The sequence below is a fragment of the Leptinotarsa decemlineata genome, unplaced genomic scaffold (assembly GCF_025532065.1).
Source record: "Leptinotarsa decemlineata unplaced genomic scaffold, Ldec_3_MD MMD2_tig00003736_RagTag_RagTag, whole genome shotgun sequence".
Taxonomy (NCBI): Eukaryota; Metazoa; Arthropoda; class Insecta; order Coleoptera; family Chrysomelidae; genus Leptinotarsa; species Leptinotarsa decemlineata.
Genome location: NW_027412593.1, coordinates 1,664,710 through 1,680,309, shown reverse-complemented (window position 1 = coordinate 1,680,309; position 15,600 = coordinate 1,664,710). Strand labels below are relative to the sequence as shown.

The window sequence follows — 15,600 nt, the reverse complement described above, 5'->3', positions numbered from 1 at the left end:
ACGACGCCCTTTCCGATGAAAAAAAAAATTGCGAAGTTTTCGCTCAGTTCAAGGGTATACTCAAAATTTTTCATTTTTTTTGTTGTTCCATGATGGTATTTCTTCAGTAATTAACGTGGAGATTTTCTTCAGAGACTTTGATTTGACGAGATTGAAAAATCTCTTGAACACAGGTACAGGCTATTTCATAAAAGGAAAAGATAAGGAAAAATCTTCTAAATGAAACAATACATATGATTCGATCGACTCGCATGTTGTAGTTTTGATTTGATATTGAGTATTCGATTTAATTGATGACAAAATTAAATTAAAATAGTGATACAGTCTTTTCTTTAGTTCTGCAAAACGGCTTTAGCGGACATGCTTTTTGGCGTGAGACATCATTGTTGACCTGGAAACGAACGCTTTTCCACACGTTTCACAGGGGTAGGGTCTCTCCCCGGTATGCAGTCTTTTATGAATAGCCATTGGGGTGAATTGCGTGAATGTCTGTCCACAGAGATCACAACTGAAAAAAAGAAATATCATTAGTATATGTGACACTTATGACTTGTGGAAATTCATGATCACTTTAATGAAATGAATAAAAACACTTGTAATTTCTACTAGTTATTTTATTTTTATGACCGGTTTCGGGTTTTATCTGGATATCAAATATAAAACTGGCATGAGAAATCTGAAAAATCGGTTATATCGGGGGTTTTTAGGTAAGCTAGGAGAGGTAGTTGAATGAAGAAGGGTGCTAACTATAAAATTTAACATTGAAGATTATAGTACTTATGATGCACTGTTTGGAACCTTTGGTGTAGTAATGAATATTACTGGAGTTTTTTCCCAACACCAAATCGTTATTTTTAACACCTCGACACGTGTTTCGATCACCAAGTGATCATCTTCAAAGAGGAAGATTAAAACTCGTCACTTGTCAATATTTCACAAATAAAATCATTTTTATTCCAATTTTATCATTTTGTCTAAATAAATTCCTTTGCAATAAAATTTGAAAACTGGCATAATGTTAAGCACGAATGTAAATAAAACAATACACTACAGAAATAATTTTCATCAAGTATATATTTCCTTCCTTCTTTATTGGCCGCTGCTTCCTATTCAGGCGCAATTGGGTCCAGCTCAATACCTGGGGCACAGTATTTCTGTATACAGTAGTTTCACTCAGCGTCGGTCCCTTTGATGTCGGTGTCCAGGAGTTTCATTTTTTATAATGATGACGTATTTGACACTAATGACATTTCTCCCTACTACAATCTCAACCAAAGCGTGTATACACTGCTCAACATAACAACTATTCATATAAACTGCTCAAAAAAAACAGTCTATGAAAACCATATTGGGCACCTGAGAAAATTGTACAAATGATAATTTTGCATTTGTGTAATATTGAAGTAACCCAGATCATTTGGGCAATGATGAACTAAGTTTCAAGTAGATTTTAAAAATTCATGGAATCGGCAGATGTTCATATTCGAATGTGACAAAATATATTTTCATTTCAACAAGAAAAAAGACAAGTTAAAGAACGTGTTTTGTTATTCATGAACCATGGTACGAATCCATGCGAAATTTCTTTGTAGTGATTTTTGGGGCCAAATATAGCATATTCATTTATTGATTGGAGAATTCAAGATGGCGGACGAGTTTGCCGATTCGATTATATTAAGGACCAATTATTAAAAATATTCCTAATCGAATTCATCACTCAAGATTAAGGAATCTGTAGAGCCTATTCTTTCTGAATTATGTAGTTACTATTCAGGACTTGAAGAAGTAAAAAAGTAATTAAGTATGTAGTGTTCAATCATACAAAAATAATTGTTTTGTATGTATGTACTAACTATAAATGTATGTGACAGTTTTCGGAGTCGGAAGTTATGAATTATTTACACTGTAAGATAATAGGTTGTGCTGCTTCCAGCTTTTATCCAAGTAAAAATTGATAATGAAATCACTGACAAGTCCAAATGCATTTTGACTATACCATTATATATGTTTTCCGACAGAAAACAACTACTTCTTTAGCTAATAACTCGACATATATTGACAAATGTTGATATTTGAATCTATACAAGTCTAGATGTCTAATCAACCCCGAAAAGTTGCTGCGTAGATTAAAAACAGTTATTCTAAATGAAACATGTCCTATTAGTCAGCAACTTCTTATATAATGTAAATTTGACTATCAAAAATACCTTACGACTGTTAACCTTTCGGAATCCAAGTCGCCTCAGACATAATTGCAAAGATTCTCACTTTGAAGAAACAACTTTGCAAGAGCTCTCTAGGACAAATAGTGGGACTTCGCCTGATTCGAACAAGGAACCAACTGCGAACCGTTTTGAAGTGTTCCTCATCAGTGCAGACCATCTATCACGGTTGTATACACACAGGGACTCGTTATTCCTCCTAGAGAGCTCTTGCACAGTACCATGGTTCATGAATAACAAAACTCGTTCTTCATCTTGTCTTTTTTCTTGTTGAAATTAAAGTATATTTTGTCACATCCGATCCCATGAATTTTTAAAATCTACTTGAAACATAGTTCATCATTGTCGAAATGATCTGGGTTACTTGAATATTACACAAATGCAAAATTATCATTTGTACAATTTTCTTAGGTGCCCAACATGGTTTTCATCGACTGTATTTTTTTGAGCAGTTTATATGAATATTTGTTATGTTGAGCAGTGTTTAAACGCTTTGATTGCATGCCTGTCTTAAACTCGTCGTTTGCGCAGACCTAAGACATCAACGCGTGGGTCCACAATGGGTCCACAAATCAGCCTTTATGAAATTACTGTATACAAAATACTGTGCCTGGGGTTGTTTTTATCTGAGCTAAGCCCATGAACAACCCATTAAATTTGTTCAGTTCTTCTATTCAATTTGTCCACACCACATCAAAGACGAAACTCCAAGTATATATTTCACTGATTTTTTAAAATTTGACATAACATCTGACATAAAGCGCCTTTCCGACGCATTCAGCGCAGTGTTTTCCGCTTTTTGGTCCTAAACGCAACCAATAATAAGAGAAGAAAATGACATTGTTATATAACAGAAATTTTGTTAATTCGACAGTGCCATTCCTTCCAGCAGAAATAAAAGAGCGCGGATACCAGAATCCATCGGATTATGCAGCTTTGCTGCAGCAAAGCTGCATAATCCGATGGATTCTGGTATTATGCAGCAAAGCTGCATAATACGATGTTATAATTAGCCTATGTAAGGTAGATTTAGGCAACATAATCTTTCATCGTTTTCACTTCATTTTTCGTAGTAAAAGAAAAACACTAAAAATAATGTAATACATATGCAGAACACCTCCAAAGTGTATAAGAACTAGTAAAATTAAATTGATGATCGACGTAAATACAGATAGTATCCGAAATATTTACCAGTTCCTTTACTCACAACTGTGTTATAGAAGGTGCAGACATCAAAAATTTGTTTTCACAATAGACACATAGAGGCCGTGCTTACGTTGCTCATCATTTTCATTTTGTTAGTGTTTTTTTACACATTAGAAGAGTTTTACATATGAATTACATTATTTTCACCATTTTTCTTCTTTCACTATGAAAGATGAAGTGAAAACGATGAAAGTTCATATTTCATAAATCCACCTCACATAGGCTATCCAGGACACGAGGCTAATGATCACAGTCATCAATGTCATGTATACACCTCCATTGTGTAGAAAAAAACCACTAAAAAATGAAAATGATCGATGTAAACACAGACGCTATCCAAAATATTTACTGTTTCCTTCAGTTCCAACTTTGTTATAGAGGGCGCAGGCAAAATTTGTTTTACCAATAGGAAACAATGTCTACCGATGTTGGCGCTATTCAGCTGACAGCTAATGGGAATAACTGAATATTAAACATGGGTAAGGTATATTGTTTGGGGGATTTTGTGTTTCAAGTTATTTGATTGTAGATTTTTGAAAAAAAAATGTTTAATTGCGTTTATTATTTATTACAGACTCGAGAAACTAATGAAATCACTTTCACTCACAAGAAGCACAAGAAACAACAACAATATATGGAAACAGCTGACAGGATTTTTTGTTTTACCTTCCGACTTAGTTTCAATTTGTTCCGTAGATATCGTATCTCGACGATCAACTTCTCTCCACCCTAACAAAACTTATCCAGAACACGAGACTAATGATCACAGTGGTCAATGCCTATGACAACGAAAAAAATATTGGTGAAAATAATCTAATACCTATATATGCAAAACAACTCCAATGTAGAAGAAACACTAACAAAATAAAAATTATGATCGACATGTATGTTATATGATATTATAACTCAAATATAACATGTATACAGCCGCTGTATAAAAAATTTACCGGTTTCTTTAGTTTCCACTGTGTGTGTTGTTTTGACAATAGATGCGTTTTTCACATATACAGAAAAAAATGTTCATCATGTCATTCCATGTGAATGGACCAGTTGATTGATTCGATATATTCTGGTATAACGTTTTGAATTCGGCAATTACCTACTCGTCTGCCACTTTCAACGGTAAAACAGCTTTAACCAGTGGAAGCTGGTAGACGTATGCAATGTCAGTGGTGGTGAATGATGACCTTGAGCATCCATTATTCAGGGGAATTACTGATGTATGGAAATTAATAACTACTACATTGAAAACTGACTGAATTATAAATAAGTCGTAATATCGGTGCCTGTATGTGATTAAAGTTTGTGGATAATAATACTGGTTGAAATAAAATGAGTTATTCCTTGGGAAAATTGTTAGATTCTTTCAGCAACTTGGGAGTGGATTGTAAAACAGCTAAAATTGAGAAAAATTTCAACTTCTTGAATGAAATTGGTCATCATATAAGTTACTCAAATGGAAAAAGACTGAATTTCACCAAAGTATATGAAAAGGAAATCCTTGCTCCTCATGTGAGTGAATATTTCAATGTTAACACTATATTCGATCGTACCATGAGCATCCTGCGCATTCTTGGTTCGAGACATGTTAGGAAAATCGAAAGAATTGAAAATCCCTTCCTTTACGCTCAGTATCAACTGAGTATGTTGAAGAAAAAAGGGAGATATGGCAGCGTGAAAGAACTTACTCTATTTCATGGAACCAAATCCATCTACATCGATTCCATTTGTAAAAACAATTTCGATTGGCGTAAGATGGGATGCCATGGTTTTAGATACAGTAAATTTGGTAGAGGCATGTCTTTTTCGCCAAGCGCAAGATACGCGTCGGATTATCCTCGAAGATGCCATGAAAATCCAAGGATAATGTTTGTTGTGAAGGTTTTGGAAGGATCCAGATGTCTTGGAGTTCCAGATTTGGTAATACCCCCTGAACCACATGACACATCAGCTAAAAGCGATGGTGATGTTGTTGTCAAGTATTTTGACAATGAGTTTTATCCAGAGTATATCATAAGCTACGCATAATTTCTTTGAGAGAAGTAAAGAAGTAAATTTTAATTTTTGAAGATGATGTGCCATTTAAAAAACTTTGTCAGAAAATAATATTTAAGTTTTTCAGTTTACTGAAGTATATTGTGAATTTGAGTTTGATATAAAATGTCACCTTTTGTTGTTTAAAAGCAGTATTATTGGATTCAGTAATGTTCACATCATATTTTATGTATTCAATAAATATTTTCATTTATCCAGTGAATTTTATTGTTATTAAATTGGTTTTCAGAAATTTAATGACGTTTTGGTTCAGCTATTTGCTTTATTTTTTCACATTTTACGTTCAAAGTTGCAAAATCTCCAGAAACATTTCCAAACCACCTTTAAATGATTAAAATCCTATATAGTTCATTTATTTCAACTTATTTTATGTATAGAAATATGAATGCTGTTCCAGAACAAGTCTGTCCTACTTATTCGCACTTATAAACTATCTAGGTGATATGTATAATTAAAACCTCTTGCATGAAATGAGTCTATTGAAAAATCTTTTTCCATACCAGAACAAGATATTGTCTCACGACATGCGTTTTGCTAGCCAAGATAGCATCATCAGAAGTAGTTTAAATATTTGAAACCTCTAAAAAGAAAATATCTAAAGATTGAATTGTTTGTACTTATTGTTAGAAATTAATTATCTGCACACTGTTATTGAATATAGTAGACCCATATGGGACTGGTACACCAATCCCTGAATCAAAAAGTGGAGTGAACTTTTGTCTCTCTACGAATATTCGTACGTTCAAATTAAGATGATTTTCTAATGTATTTGAACTTTTTGGAGCAAAAACCTCGTAACATAATTTTAACAGAGATATAGATCAAAGAAAAGCAGTTACTCGTTGAATTTCTCATGCCGTTCTGGAAATAAATCAGGGGGTAATTTTTGTTCTTAGTACAATAAAATCAATGAAAGTGAGACAGTTGAATATGCGAATTGCTGAATGCATGGCTACGAAGACAATAATCGAAAACGCGGTTTTCATGGGGCTATATCGTTCACATACACGAATATACGATTTAACTTAAAACCAAATGCTAAGCGAACTTGATAGAGATAAGTTTGTAATTTTGGCTGGAGATATAAATAGAGGCATGTTGACTGCATCATCTACAGAGTAAAACAATTCCATGCATTCTAAAGGTACATTCAGTTTATTCAAGAGAGCTTTGAAAATATAATATTTAATTAGTTTGTGTGTGTGTGTGTGTGAATTTGTGTATGAGTACAGACACATTTATACTTTTATACAGGGTAATTCAAATTCAATCCCCACAATTGGGATCTCCTGAACTACAGGAGATATGACGAAGATTAAATTGAGGCAAAGTTGCGTTTTTTTTATGCTTGAAACTTGAAAAATTCCGAGTATTTCCGGAAATATTCTGAAAGTTGGAATTTTCTTTTTTATTTTTTTCTAGTGTTATTTGACAACACAGCTCAAAACCAAATATACATTTTCATTGATACTTTTTTACAGCTACACGTTTTCATGTTCAAATCCACCATCAGACGCTTCGTCTTCTGGCAATCATCAGCAACTTTTTTTTCTATTATGCACGCCATATTGGTTTTTTATACAGAAAAATTGTGCTTCTCATTCATATTTCATTGATGTGCAATTTGTTATGATTTGCTCTTCTGAAACCACATCATCTGAGATGGTAATAACTCCATCGAAAAATTTTGTTTAATGAACACTAGTTAGAACTCAAACATCATAAGTGTACACAAATACTTCAGTCGAAATGTCCTCATTCTCAAATGAAGAAACATTAGATAAGTTGAAACTTTATTATACATTTGAAAGGAATAGTGCAAAAACAGCACAAATTTATTTTGAATTATATCCGGAAAGACAACAGCCGGATAGTACATTATTCGGTATTTTGGACAAACACTTAGCTTAGTACGAATCGAAAAACGATAAAAGTTTGTTTCATAAATCCACCTTACATAGGATACCCGGAACAAGAGGCTAATGATCACAATGGTCAATGTTATTTACACTGAAAAAAAAGTGACAATAATCCAATACATATGCCATTTTTTTGGAATGGTTTACGGGTTTTTGTCTTCTTTGGTTATGATTTCCAAACGTTTCGACTGCAACTGCGGCAGTCATCTTCAGTGGTTAGTCTTATTGAAGTGTCAACTATCAGTTGACACGTCCAGTTGCGTTTTTTTGTGCTTAAAAAAAATACTGTTTTGAAACTTGGAAAATGCCGAGTATTTCGTAAACAGACGCTATCCGAAATATTTATGGGTTCCTTTAGTTCCAACTGTGTTATAGAGAGCGCAGACATTAAATTTGTTTTTTGACAATTAGAAACAATTTTTACCGATGATGTCGCTACTTAGCTGATAGCTGATCAAAATAATTAAATGTTGAACATAGGTTTTGGCTAAATGCGCCGTACGAAAGCAAAAGCCAAGAAAACCTAGAGAGAGAACATGAGTTATGTTTATTGTTTTTTTTTTTTTGGAGTTATTTTATTGTGAATTTTTTAAAGTAATTTTGGTTAATGCGATTATTGTAGACATGAGAAACTGATGAAAAGGTAAAATAAATTACTTTCACTCACGAGAAGCACAAGAAACCACAACAATATATAAAAACAATTGACAGGACACTTCCCGATAGACGGATTGAGACTGTGTTTACCTTGATCGTCACTTTCTTTTTGTTAGTGTTTTTTTACATATTGGAGGTATATTATATTGCATATGTATTAGATTTTCACATTTTTTTTGTGTCAACGCCATCAACGAACTTTAATTTTCACGATAAAAGATGACCTGACCACTTTCAACGGTAAAGCAGCTTTAACAAGTGGAAGCTGGTAGACGTAAGCAATGACAGTGGTGTTGAATGCAGTGATGCCAATTTGCGTGTAATTACACGAAATGCGTGTAATTTTTACCCCTTGCGTGTAATGGAATTTTGCGTGTAATTTCTGAAGTAGCTCATATTAGAGAGAAATGAGAAGAAGAATAATAAACCTGAAGATAGATGTGAAATGTCTTCATCAGAATTTTTAGTAGCGCCAAGTACATCTAGTATTAAGGTGGACGATACTATTGAGTCAGAAGTGAAAAATACGAAGAAAACTAGAAAATATAAATTTTGTGAGTGTTGGTTGCAAGAATCAAATTTGAAAAATTGGTTGACGAAGTCAAAAGATATGGGAAAACATAAAGAATGTCAGGCTTTTTGCAAATTATGCCAAGTAAATATTCTACCTCATAAGGCAACCTTGTTGAAACACAGACAATCTACAAAACATAAATTTCTAGAGAAACAAGTTTCCACCTCTTCAGATTTATCGAAGTTATTGAATAATCCATTGTCTGAAAAAACGAGACGAGCAGAAATCAAATTAGCAGGCCTTCTGGCAACTAATAATTTACCATTTTCATTAACAGATGTTTTGACTCCCCTACTTCAGGACATTTTTCCCGATAGAACAATAGCACATGAAATGGCAATGCATCGAACAAAAGCTACACAAGTATTGAAAGAGAGTCAAGGGTGCATTATAGCTATTCCCAGTTCCGTCAGCCGTGTAATTAGCAGAATCAACTATTTACATTCTAACAGGCGGTTTCGAGGTCACGAAATTTCAATCTGTGCTAATTTACCGTTAAAGACTTACGAAAAAAAATTCCTTGCCTCTACTTTTCAATGTCAAAGAGGGTGACCAGAGAGGGTGTAATCATGAACATTTGCGTGCAAAAACGTGTAATTTGACAGTTGGCGGCGTGTAATTTGACCGATGTCTGTTGGCAACACTGGTTGAATGATGACATTGAGCATCCATTATTCAGGGGAATTACTGATGTAATAAAATTAATAACTACTACATCGAAAACTGACTAAATTATAAATAAGTCGTAATATCGGTGCTTGTATGTGATTTAAAGTTTTGTGGATAATAACACTGATTGAAATAAAATGAGTTATTCCTTGGGAAAATTTTTGGATTCTTTCAGCAACTTGGGACTGGATGATGAACCAGCTAAAATTAAAGCAAATTTCAACTTCTTGAATGAAATTGGTCTTCATATAAATTACTCAAATGGAAAAAGACTGAATTTTACCAAAGTATTTGAAAAGGAGTCCCTTGTTCCTCATATGGGAGAATACTACAATGTCAACATTATATTCAAGCATACCATGTTTAACGGGAGAAATGTAAATAAAATCGAAAGAATTGAAAATCCTTTCCTTTACGCTCAGTATCAACTGAGTATGTTGAAGAAAAAATGGAGATATGGCAGCGTGAAAGAACTTACTCTATTTCATGGAACCAAATCCACCTACATCGATTCCATTTGTAAAAACAATTTCGATTGGCGTAAGATGGGACGCCATGGTTTTAGATACAGAAAATTTGGTAGAAGGATGTCTTTTTCGCCAAGCGCAAGATACGCGTCGGATTATCCTCGAAGATGCCATGAAAATCCAAGGATAATGTTTGTTGTGAAGGTTTTGGAAGGATCCAGATGTCTTGGAGTTCCAGATTTGGTAATACCCCCTGAACCACATGACACATCAGCTAAAAGCGATGGAGATGTTGTTGTCAAGTATTTTGACAATGAATTTTATCCAGAGTATATCATAAGCTACACATAATTTCTTTGAGAGAAGTAAAGAAGTAGATTTTTATTTTTGAAGATGATGTGCCTATTAGAAAATTTTGCCAAAAAATAGCTCAAGTTTTTCAGTTTACCAAAGTATATCGTAAAATTATTTGAGTTTGATATATTTTTTGTTTAAAAGCAGTATTATTGGATTCAGTAATGTTCACATCATATTTTATGTATTCAATAAATATTTTTATTTATCCAGTGAATTTTATGGTTTTCAGAAATGTAATGATATTTTGGTTCAACTATCTGCTTTATTCTTTTATTTCATCACATTCAAAGTTGCAAAATCTAGAGTCAAAGTCAGAACCTGTTACTCTTACTCAAAATAAAATATTTCCAAACCACCTTCAAATGATTAAAATCCTATATAGTTCATTTATTTCACTTATATATAGAAATATGAATGCCGAAGTTATACTAAATGTATTGAAGGTTCCAGAACAAGTCTATCCTACTTATTTGGACTTGTAACGTATCTACGGGATTTGTATAACTGGAATCTTTTGCTTGAAATTAATCTATTAAAAACACTTTTTCCACACCAGAACAAAATACTGTCTCACAACATGCATTTTGCTAATCAAGTTAGCATCCTCAGGAAAAAACTAGAACTAGAAGTGTTTTAATAGTCGTTTAAATATTTGAAACCTACAAAAAAAGAGTGAAATATCTAAAGATTGTATTGTTAGAAAATAATGGAAAAGGTGTCAATTAATATATTACGATATACAGTGTCCCACATAAAGTTTGCGACATATGGAAGTTATTTTTTTATTAACAGATATAATGAAAATTTGATTTCACATTTAGTTTGTGCTTGAAAAAATAAGTGAAAAACATCCTCTTTTCTTTTGTCATGCGCTACTCTAAAGTTATCAAATTTGACATTTTTTTCGAAAATCCTCAAAAAATCCGTCTTTTTGGAAATTTCGAAAATTGCCACAAAAAAAGTTGTTCGGTTTTCAATTTTATATACGTGCTTGAAATTTAGACTTTCTACTGTCACTTCGACTTTTTTCAATTTTTCCAATTTTTCGCTCTATCGATTCAAACGAAACATGATTGATATTTCATAATTTTGATGAATACGCGACTTCAATGTCATATCTTGCCCAGAAAATACCCGGAAATTCGTCTTTGTTGTTGCAAAGTTAATCTAGTTGTTTCATTTTATTGTAAAAGTGATTCAGATTTTCAATGTATATACGTTAATATGTCAGTAAACCAAATAAATGTTATTTCTCATGATTACTGCATAAATAACACACCTCTTCAAATAAGTACTCATCAAAGGGATCTTGGCGTCACATTTGACCCCAACCTGAGTTTCTCCATACACTATGACACAATAACATGCTCAGCCAAACGGATGCTAGGTCTCATCTATCGTAACTGTAAAAACTTTCATAGTAGAGAGAGTTTTTTAACTCTTTTCAATGCATACGTCAAATCTCGGCTGGAATATGCCTTCCTTATATGGTCACCCAAATCAATGTCCACATAAACAAAATCGAGTCCATACAAAGAGGCTTCTTGAAATATATCACTTACAAGCTAGAAGGCGTTTACCCTGAAGAAGGCATCGACAACAGACTACTGAATAAATTTAATCTTTTATCCCTTCAAAACCGAAGAACCTACTACTCTATAATTTTCATTTATAAACTAGTGAATAATCTGATTGACTGTCCTGAACTGCTCTCCCACTTCCACCAATTAATTCTAGAAATGAACTGACTTTTTATCTACCTAATTCCAGAACAAACATATTACTCAAGTCACCAGTTGTTGCAATGAGCAAACTCTACAATCAATTCTGTGAAAATCTCGACATTTATTATGAACCTATTGGTCAAGTTAAGAAGCATGTTAAGAAACTTTTACACTCTAGTCAAAATACATGAGCCTAACTTGAAAGTTACTCTACCATGTGAGCTTATTACTACTACAGCCGAATTGTTTTTTTGTAATACACTTGAACTATGTTTTTACTTATTAGCTCTACGTCTGACTTATGTTTTTTTCAATTACTCTCCTAGCTTGCTGCACATTAGTTTTCACCTAATTTTTTGCTTAACTCTCCTAAATGTTTCCTTTATTTTTTTTTGTTTACTCTCTTTGGGTGTTTTTAGTTAGTATATGTCTTGTTATTGGGATTTATTCCTGTTTAGACATTAAACATTTTTTTAACGTATTTCTCTTCATTCTTATTACACTCGTATTCCTTTTTTTTAGCAGATTTGTATTCCATTAGCTGTAGATGAGTTCGAAATATTTTGATGCAGTTTATAATCAACAGTGTGACTGTTGGATGTAAACTGTTAGATGTAGTTATCGAGCAAATAATAATGCTTCTTGAATTAATTTCATAAACTTATATTCTTTATTTTCAATATTAGATGTGTGAATAACATTTAAACTAAAAATAACCTTAACTAAATTCACAACAAAACATCATAACATTCTTTGATTTATCTCAATATTCTTATGAAGAACCCAAATTCATCATTCAGTATGCCGTCCTTCCCGTTCTATACAAATTATAGTCCTTTCATTCAGATTTTGTGGCATTTTCAATAAATAGGGGATTTATGTTAGCACAACACTCCCGATTGGTACTCTCTAAATGTTCTTTGTTTGCAGATGGTCTGTGCTTATACACTTTTTGTTTCAGATAACCCCATAGAAAAAAGTCCATCGGAGGTAAGTCCGGTGATCTTGGTGGCCAATAATCTTCCCATTCTTGTCCTATCAGGTTAGATTAGGTCTAAAGTGAGTGGGTTTATTGTGGGTCACACCTATTCACATTTGATCAAATGAACCCAGCTTCTTAACGAAACCGATGAGTTTGTATGATCTTTCAGGTCAGATGGTAAGAGTACGGCTCTGTCGAACTCTAAAAACCTGATTCAGTCCCCCGTGGGGCAAGCACAAAGTATGTGCTCTGCTATTTCATCATTTTCCAAACAGAGGCGACACACACTATCTTCCGACAGTCCGAGTCTCTGCATATGATGATTCAAATGACAGTGACCTGTAAGAAGGCCTGTTAGACATCGCAGTTCATCCCTTCTCTTTGGTATCAAGTTTCGAAGGGTGAATAAACACCTTGGAGTGAGTCCATAGATCTTCTTGCCGTCCTGGTTTAATCAGTTTAATTTTACTCTTGAAGATGATCACTTAGTGATCGAAATACGTGTCTAGGTATTAAAATAACAGTTTGGTTTTGGGATAAAACTCCAGTAATATTCAGAGATAATAATAATAGTAATAATAAATGTCATTTATTGGTGAATAACAAAGGGCCATCGACCGAAGCCCTTCAGCCAGTGTACAATTTTTAAATATTTACAGTGACTTTTCATATGCTTACATAATAGAATTGAGGTACATTAGATTCGTGAAAAAAAAAGATTCTATAATAAATTATGAGAGTGACTTGATGTTTTCCCAAATAGTTTTTTTCGGGTATTTCAATTTGGTTGGTTGTCCTTCAGCTCTTTTCCTACATAATGCCTGCAGGGTCTCCATGTTAGTTTCGTTTTTGGCAAAGCGGTTTTCTAAGGTGTTTATAGGTGTTTCACTTCTGTAGTTTCATATAGCACTGCGTTTGAGGGATTGTGTAGAATGATCTGAGGGTGACGCATTATGGCAATACTTCTTAGTGTAGCCGTTTCAGCAGTTTGGAGATTATTTAATGCAGGATTACGACAACTTAAATAAATCGTGTGTGCATAGTCGAGAAGTGGATGGCAGATCATTTTATATATTTTAGTTGCAATTTTAACAGAGATATGGATCAAAGAGAAGCAGGTTTCTCTTTATAATATAGAAAGTTACTCATTGAATTTCTTATGCCGTTCTGAAAATAAGTCAGAGGCTGTAGTCATTATTTTTGCTTGCTTGGCCACAGTACAATACAACCAGTAGACTCTCTTACCACGTGATCCGCCAGAGTTGCCGGAGACCTTCAACCTCTCTTAGGATGAAATTCTCATCCAACGCATTCAGTGCTGTAGTATCAAAGGATTCGACCACGGGCATCAGATTAGTTGTAAGAAACGATCGAAAATTGATATTGTGTTTAGTTTGTTCGCTGTTGTTATTATTGCTTTTAGTTTTGTAGTTGGTTGTTTTTAATGACACTCTGGATACATCTACTGAATATCTTTTTTAGACTTTTTTATTTGAATATGAAAGCTTTGTCGATGAGATCTGTGCTTCTTGGAAATTGAAGTAGTTTTTATTGATCGAATGAAGTTGCCTTACCTTAAAGTAGCAGTCTAGTATTTAATAAATAACGGATTATTTCCACAAAAACTTTTGCAACAGGCATTTCAAGGTAATTTTTATTACATTAACAATATTTCATAGAAACTTCAATTGAAATATCTTCTTGGCAGTTTCTTCATTTTCCTAGAGTTTTGTACTGCCACCTTGGGATAGTGGTCAGTTTGAATATTGTTTCATCAAGTTTGAAAGTATGAACTTTGAAATATACTGATAAAATTTTTGTTTTTACTATTGCAAAATTTCTCATTCAATTGAAACTTTTAATAATTCTAAAATACAAATCATGAAATTATAAAACAACAACAAAAATTAATTGGCGCTCCGGGGCAACTTCATTGATTCCAGTGGCGCATTTGCTTTTTCAGCTGCAGGAAAACCCGTAATTTGTTGCTGAAAAGTTTCCCAACTTTGCAAAATACAAAACAAGAGAGTAAAATAGAAAAATAACACATTAAAACAGAAAATCACTCACCTGTAGGGTCTCTCGCCAGTGTGAGAACGTCTGTGGCAACGAAGAGCATCCCTCCTTGCGAAAGCTTTGCCGCACATCTCACAGATGAAAGATTTTTCTCCTGTGTGCATCGTCGAATGAATCTTGAGATCTACTCCAGTAAGAAAGCCCTTGCCACATACCTTCATTAAATAAAGTAGCTTCGATTAGACGTTTTTCATGAATAGAAAAAAGCTGTGACAAATTTACCAGCAATCCATTAAACAAATCAGTTGCGCATATGACTGCCACAGTATCTTGTAAATTCTTCTTATAAGATATTATTATCAACAACCAATGATATTAGAGGAAAATAAACCATATCATTTAGATGGACTGTTTAAAAAATAAGGTTAAAGTTCAAATTTCGCGGGCTACATACATTTGATTAGCGATTTTTATTTTTTTTTATACACCCATCTAAACATATGTTTACATATTCAGTTTTTTATCATGTTTAGTTTGTTGGTGAGAGGTATAAAAGTTAGAATTGTTTTGCGTGTTCGGCGATTTTCTGTTATCGAAAAAATGGATCAAGAAATTTGCATCAAATTTTGTGTAACAAATGGAATTAAGTGCTCAAAAATAATTGAAATGTTGACAGTGGCATACAGTGATTGCACTCTGACTAATAAAAAATTGTGTATAAGCTTTTTACAGAAGGTCGAGAAGATGTGAAT

The 15,600-nt window shown here is 33.4% G+C and overlaps 2 protein-coding genes across 2 annotated transcripts in view; one reads left to right on the top strand and one right to left on the bottom strand.

The window, feature by feature from the left end:
• Positions 1 to 232: 232 nt before the first annotated feature.
• Positions 233 to 15,600, bottom strand: part of LOC111508854 (uncharacterized) — a 30,953-nt gene continuing 15,585 nt past the window's right edge. The window contains exons 7-8 of the mRNA XM_023164480.2: positions 14,903 to 15,063; positions 233 to 508 (exon numbers count right to left, since the gene is read on the bottom strand). Coding sequence (XP_023020248.2) covers positions 352 to 508; positions 14,903 to 15,063 — 318 coding nt within the window. The 3' untranslated portion in view covers positions 233 to 351. The remainder of the gene's footprint in view (positions 509 to 14,902; positions 15,064 to 15,600) is intronic.
• On the top strand, positions 9,262 to 10,331 carry LOC111508856 (protein mono-ADP-ribosyltransferase PARP12-like). The gene has a single exon (XM_023164482.2). The coding sequence runs from the start codon at positions 9,440 to 9,442 to the stop codon at positions 10,118 to 10,120; it is 681 nt and encodes a 226-aa protein (XP_023020250.2). The 5' UTR covers positions 9,262 to 9,439; the 3' UTR covers positions 10,121 to 10,331.

Bases quoted from the DNA above. Each gene is read 5' to 3' on its own strand.
- LOC111508856 (XM_023164482.2), top strand. From the start codon at position 9,440: ATGAGTTATTCCTTGGGAAAATTTTTGGATTCTTTCAGCAACTTGGGA.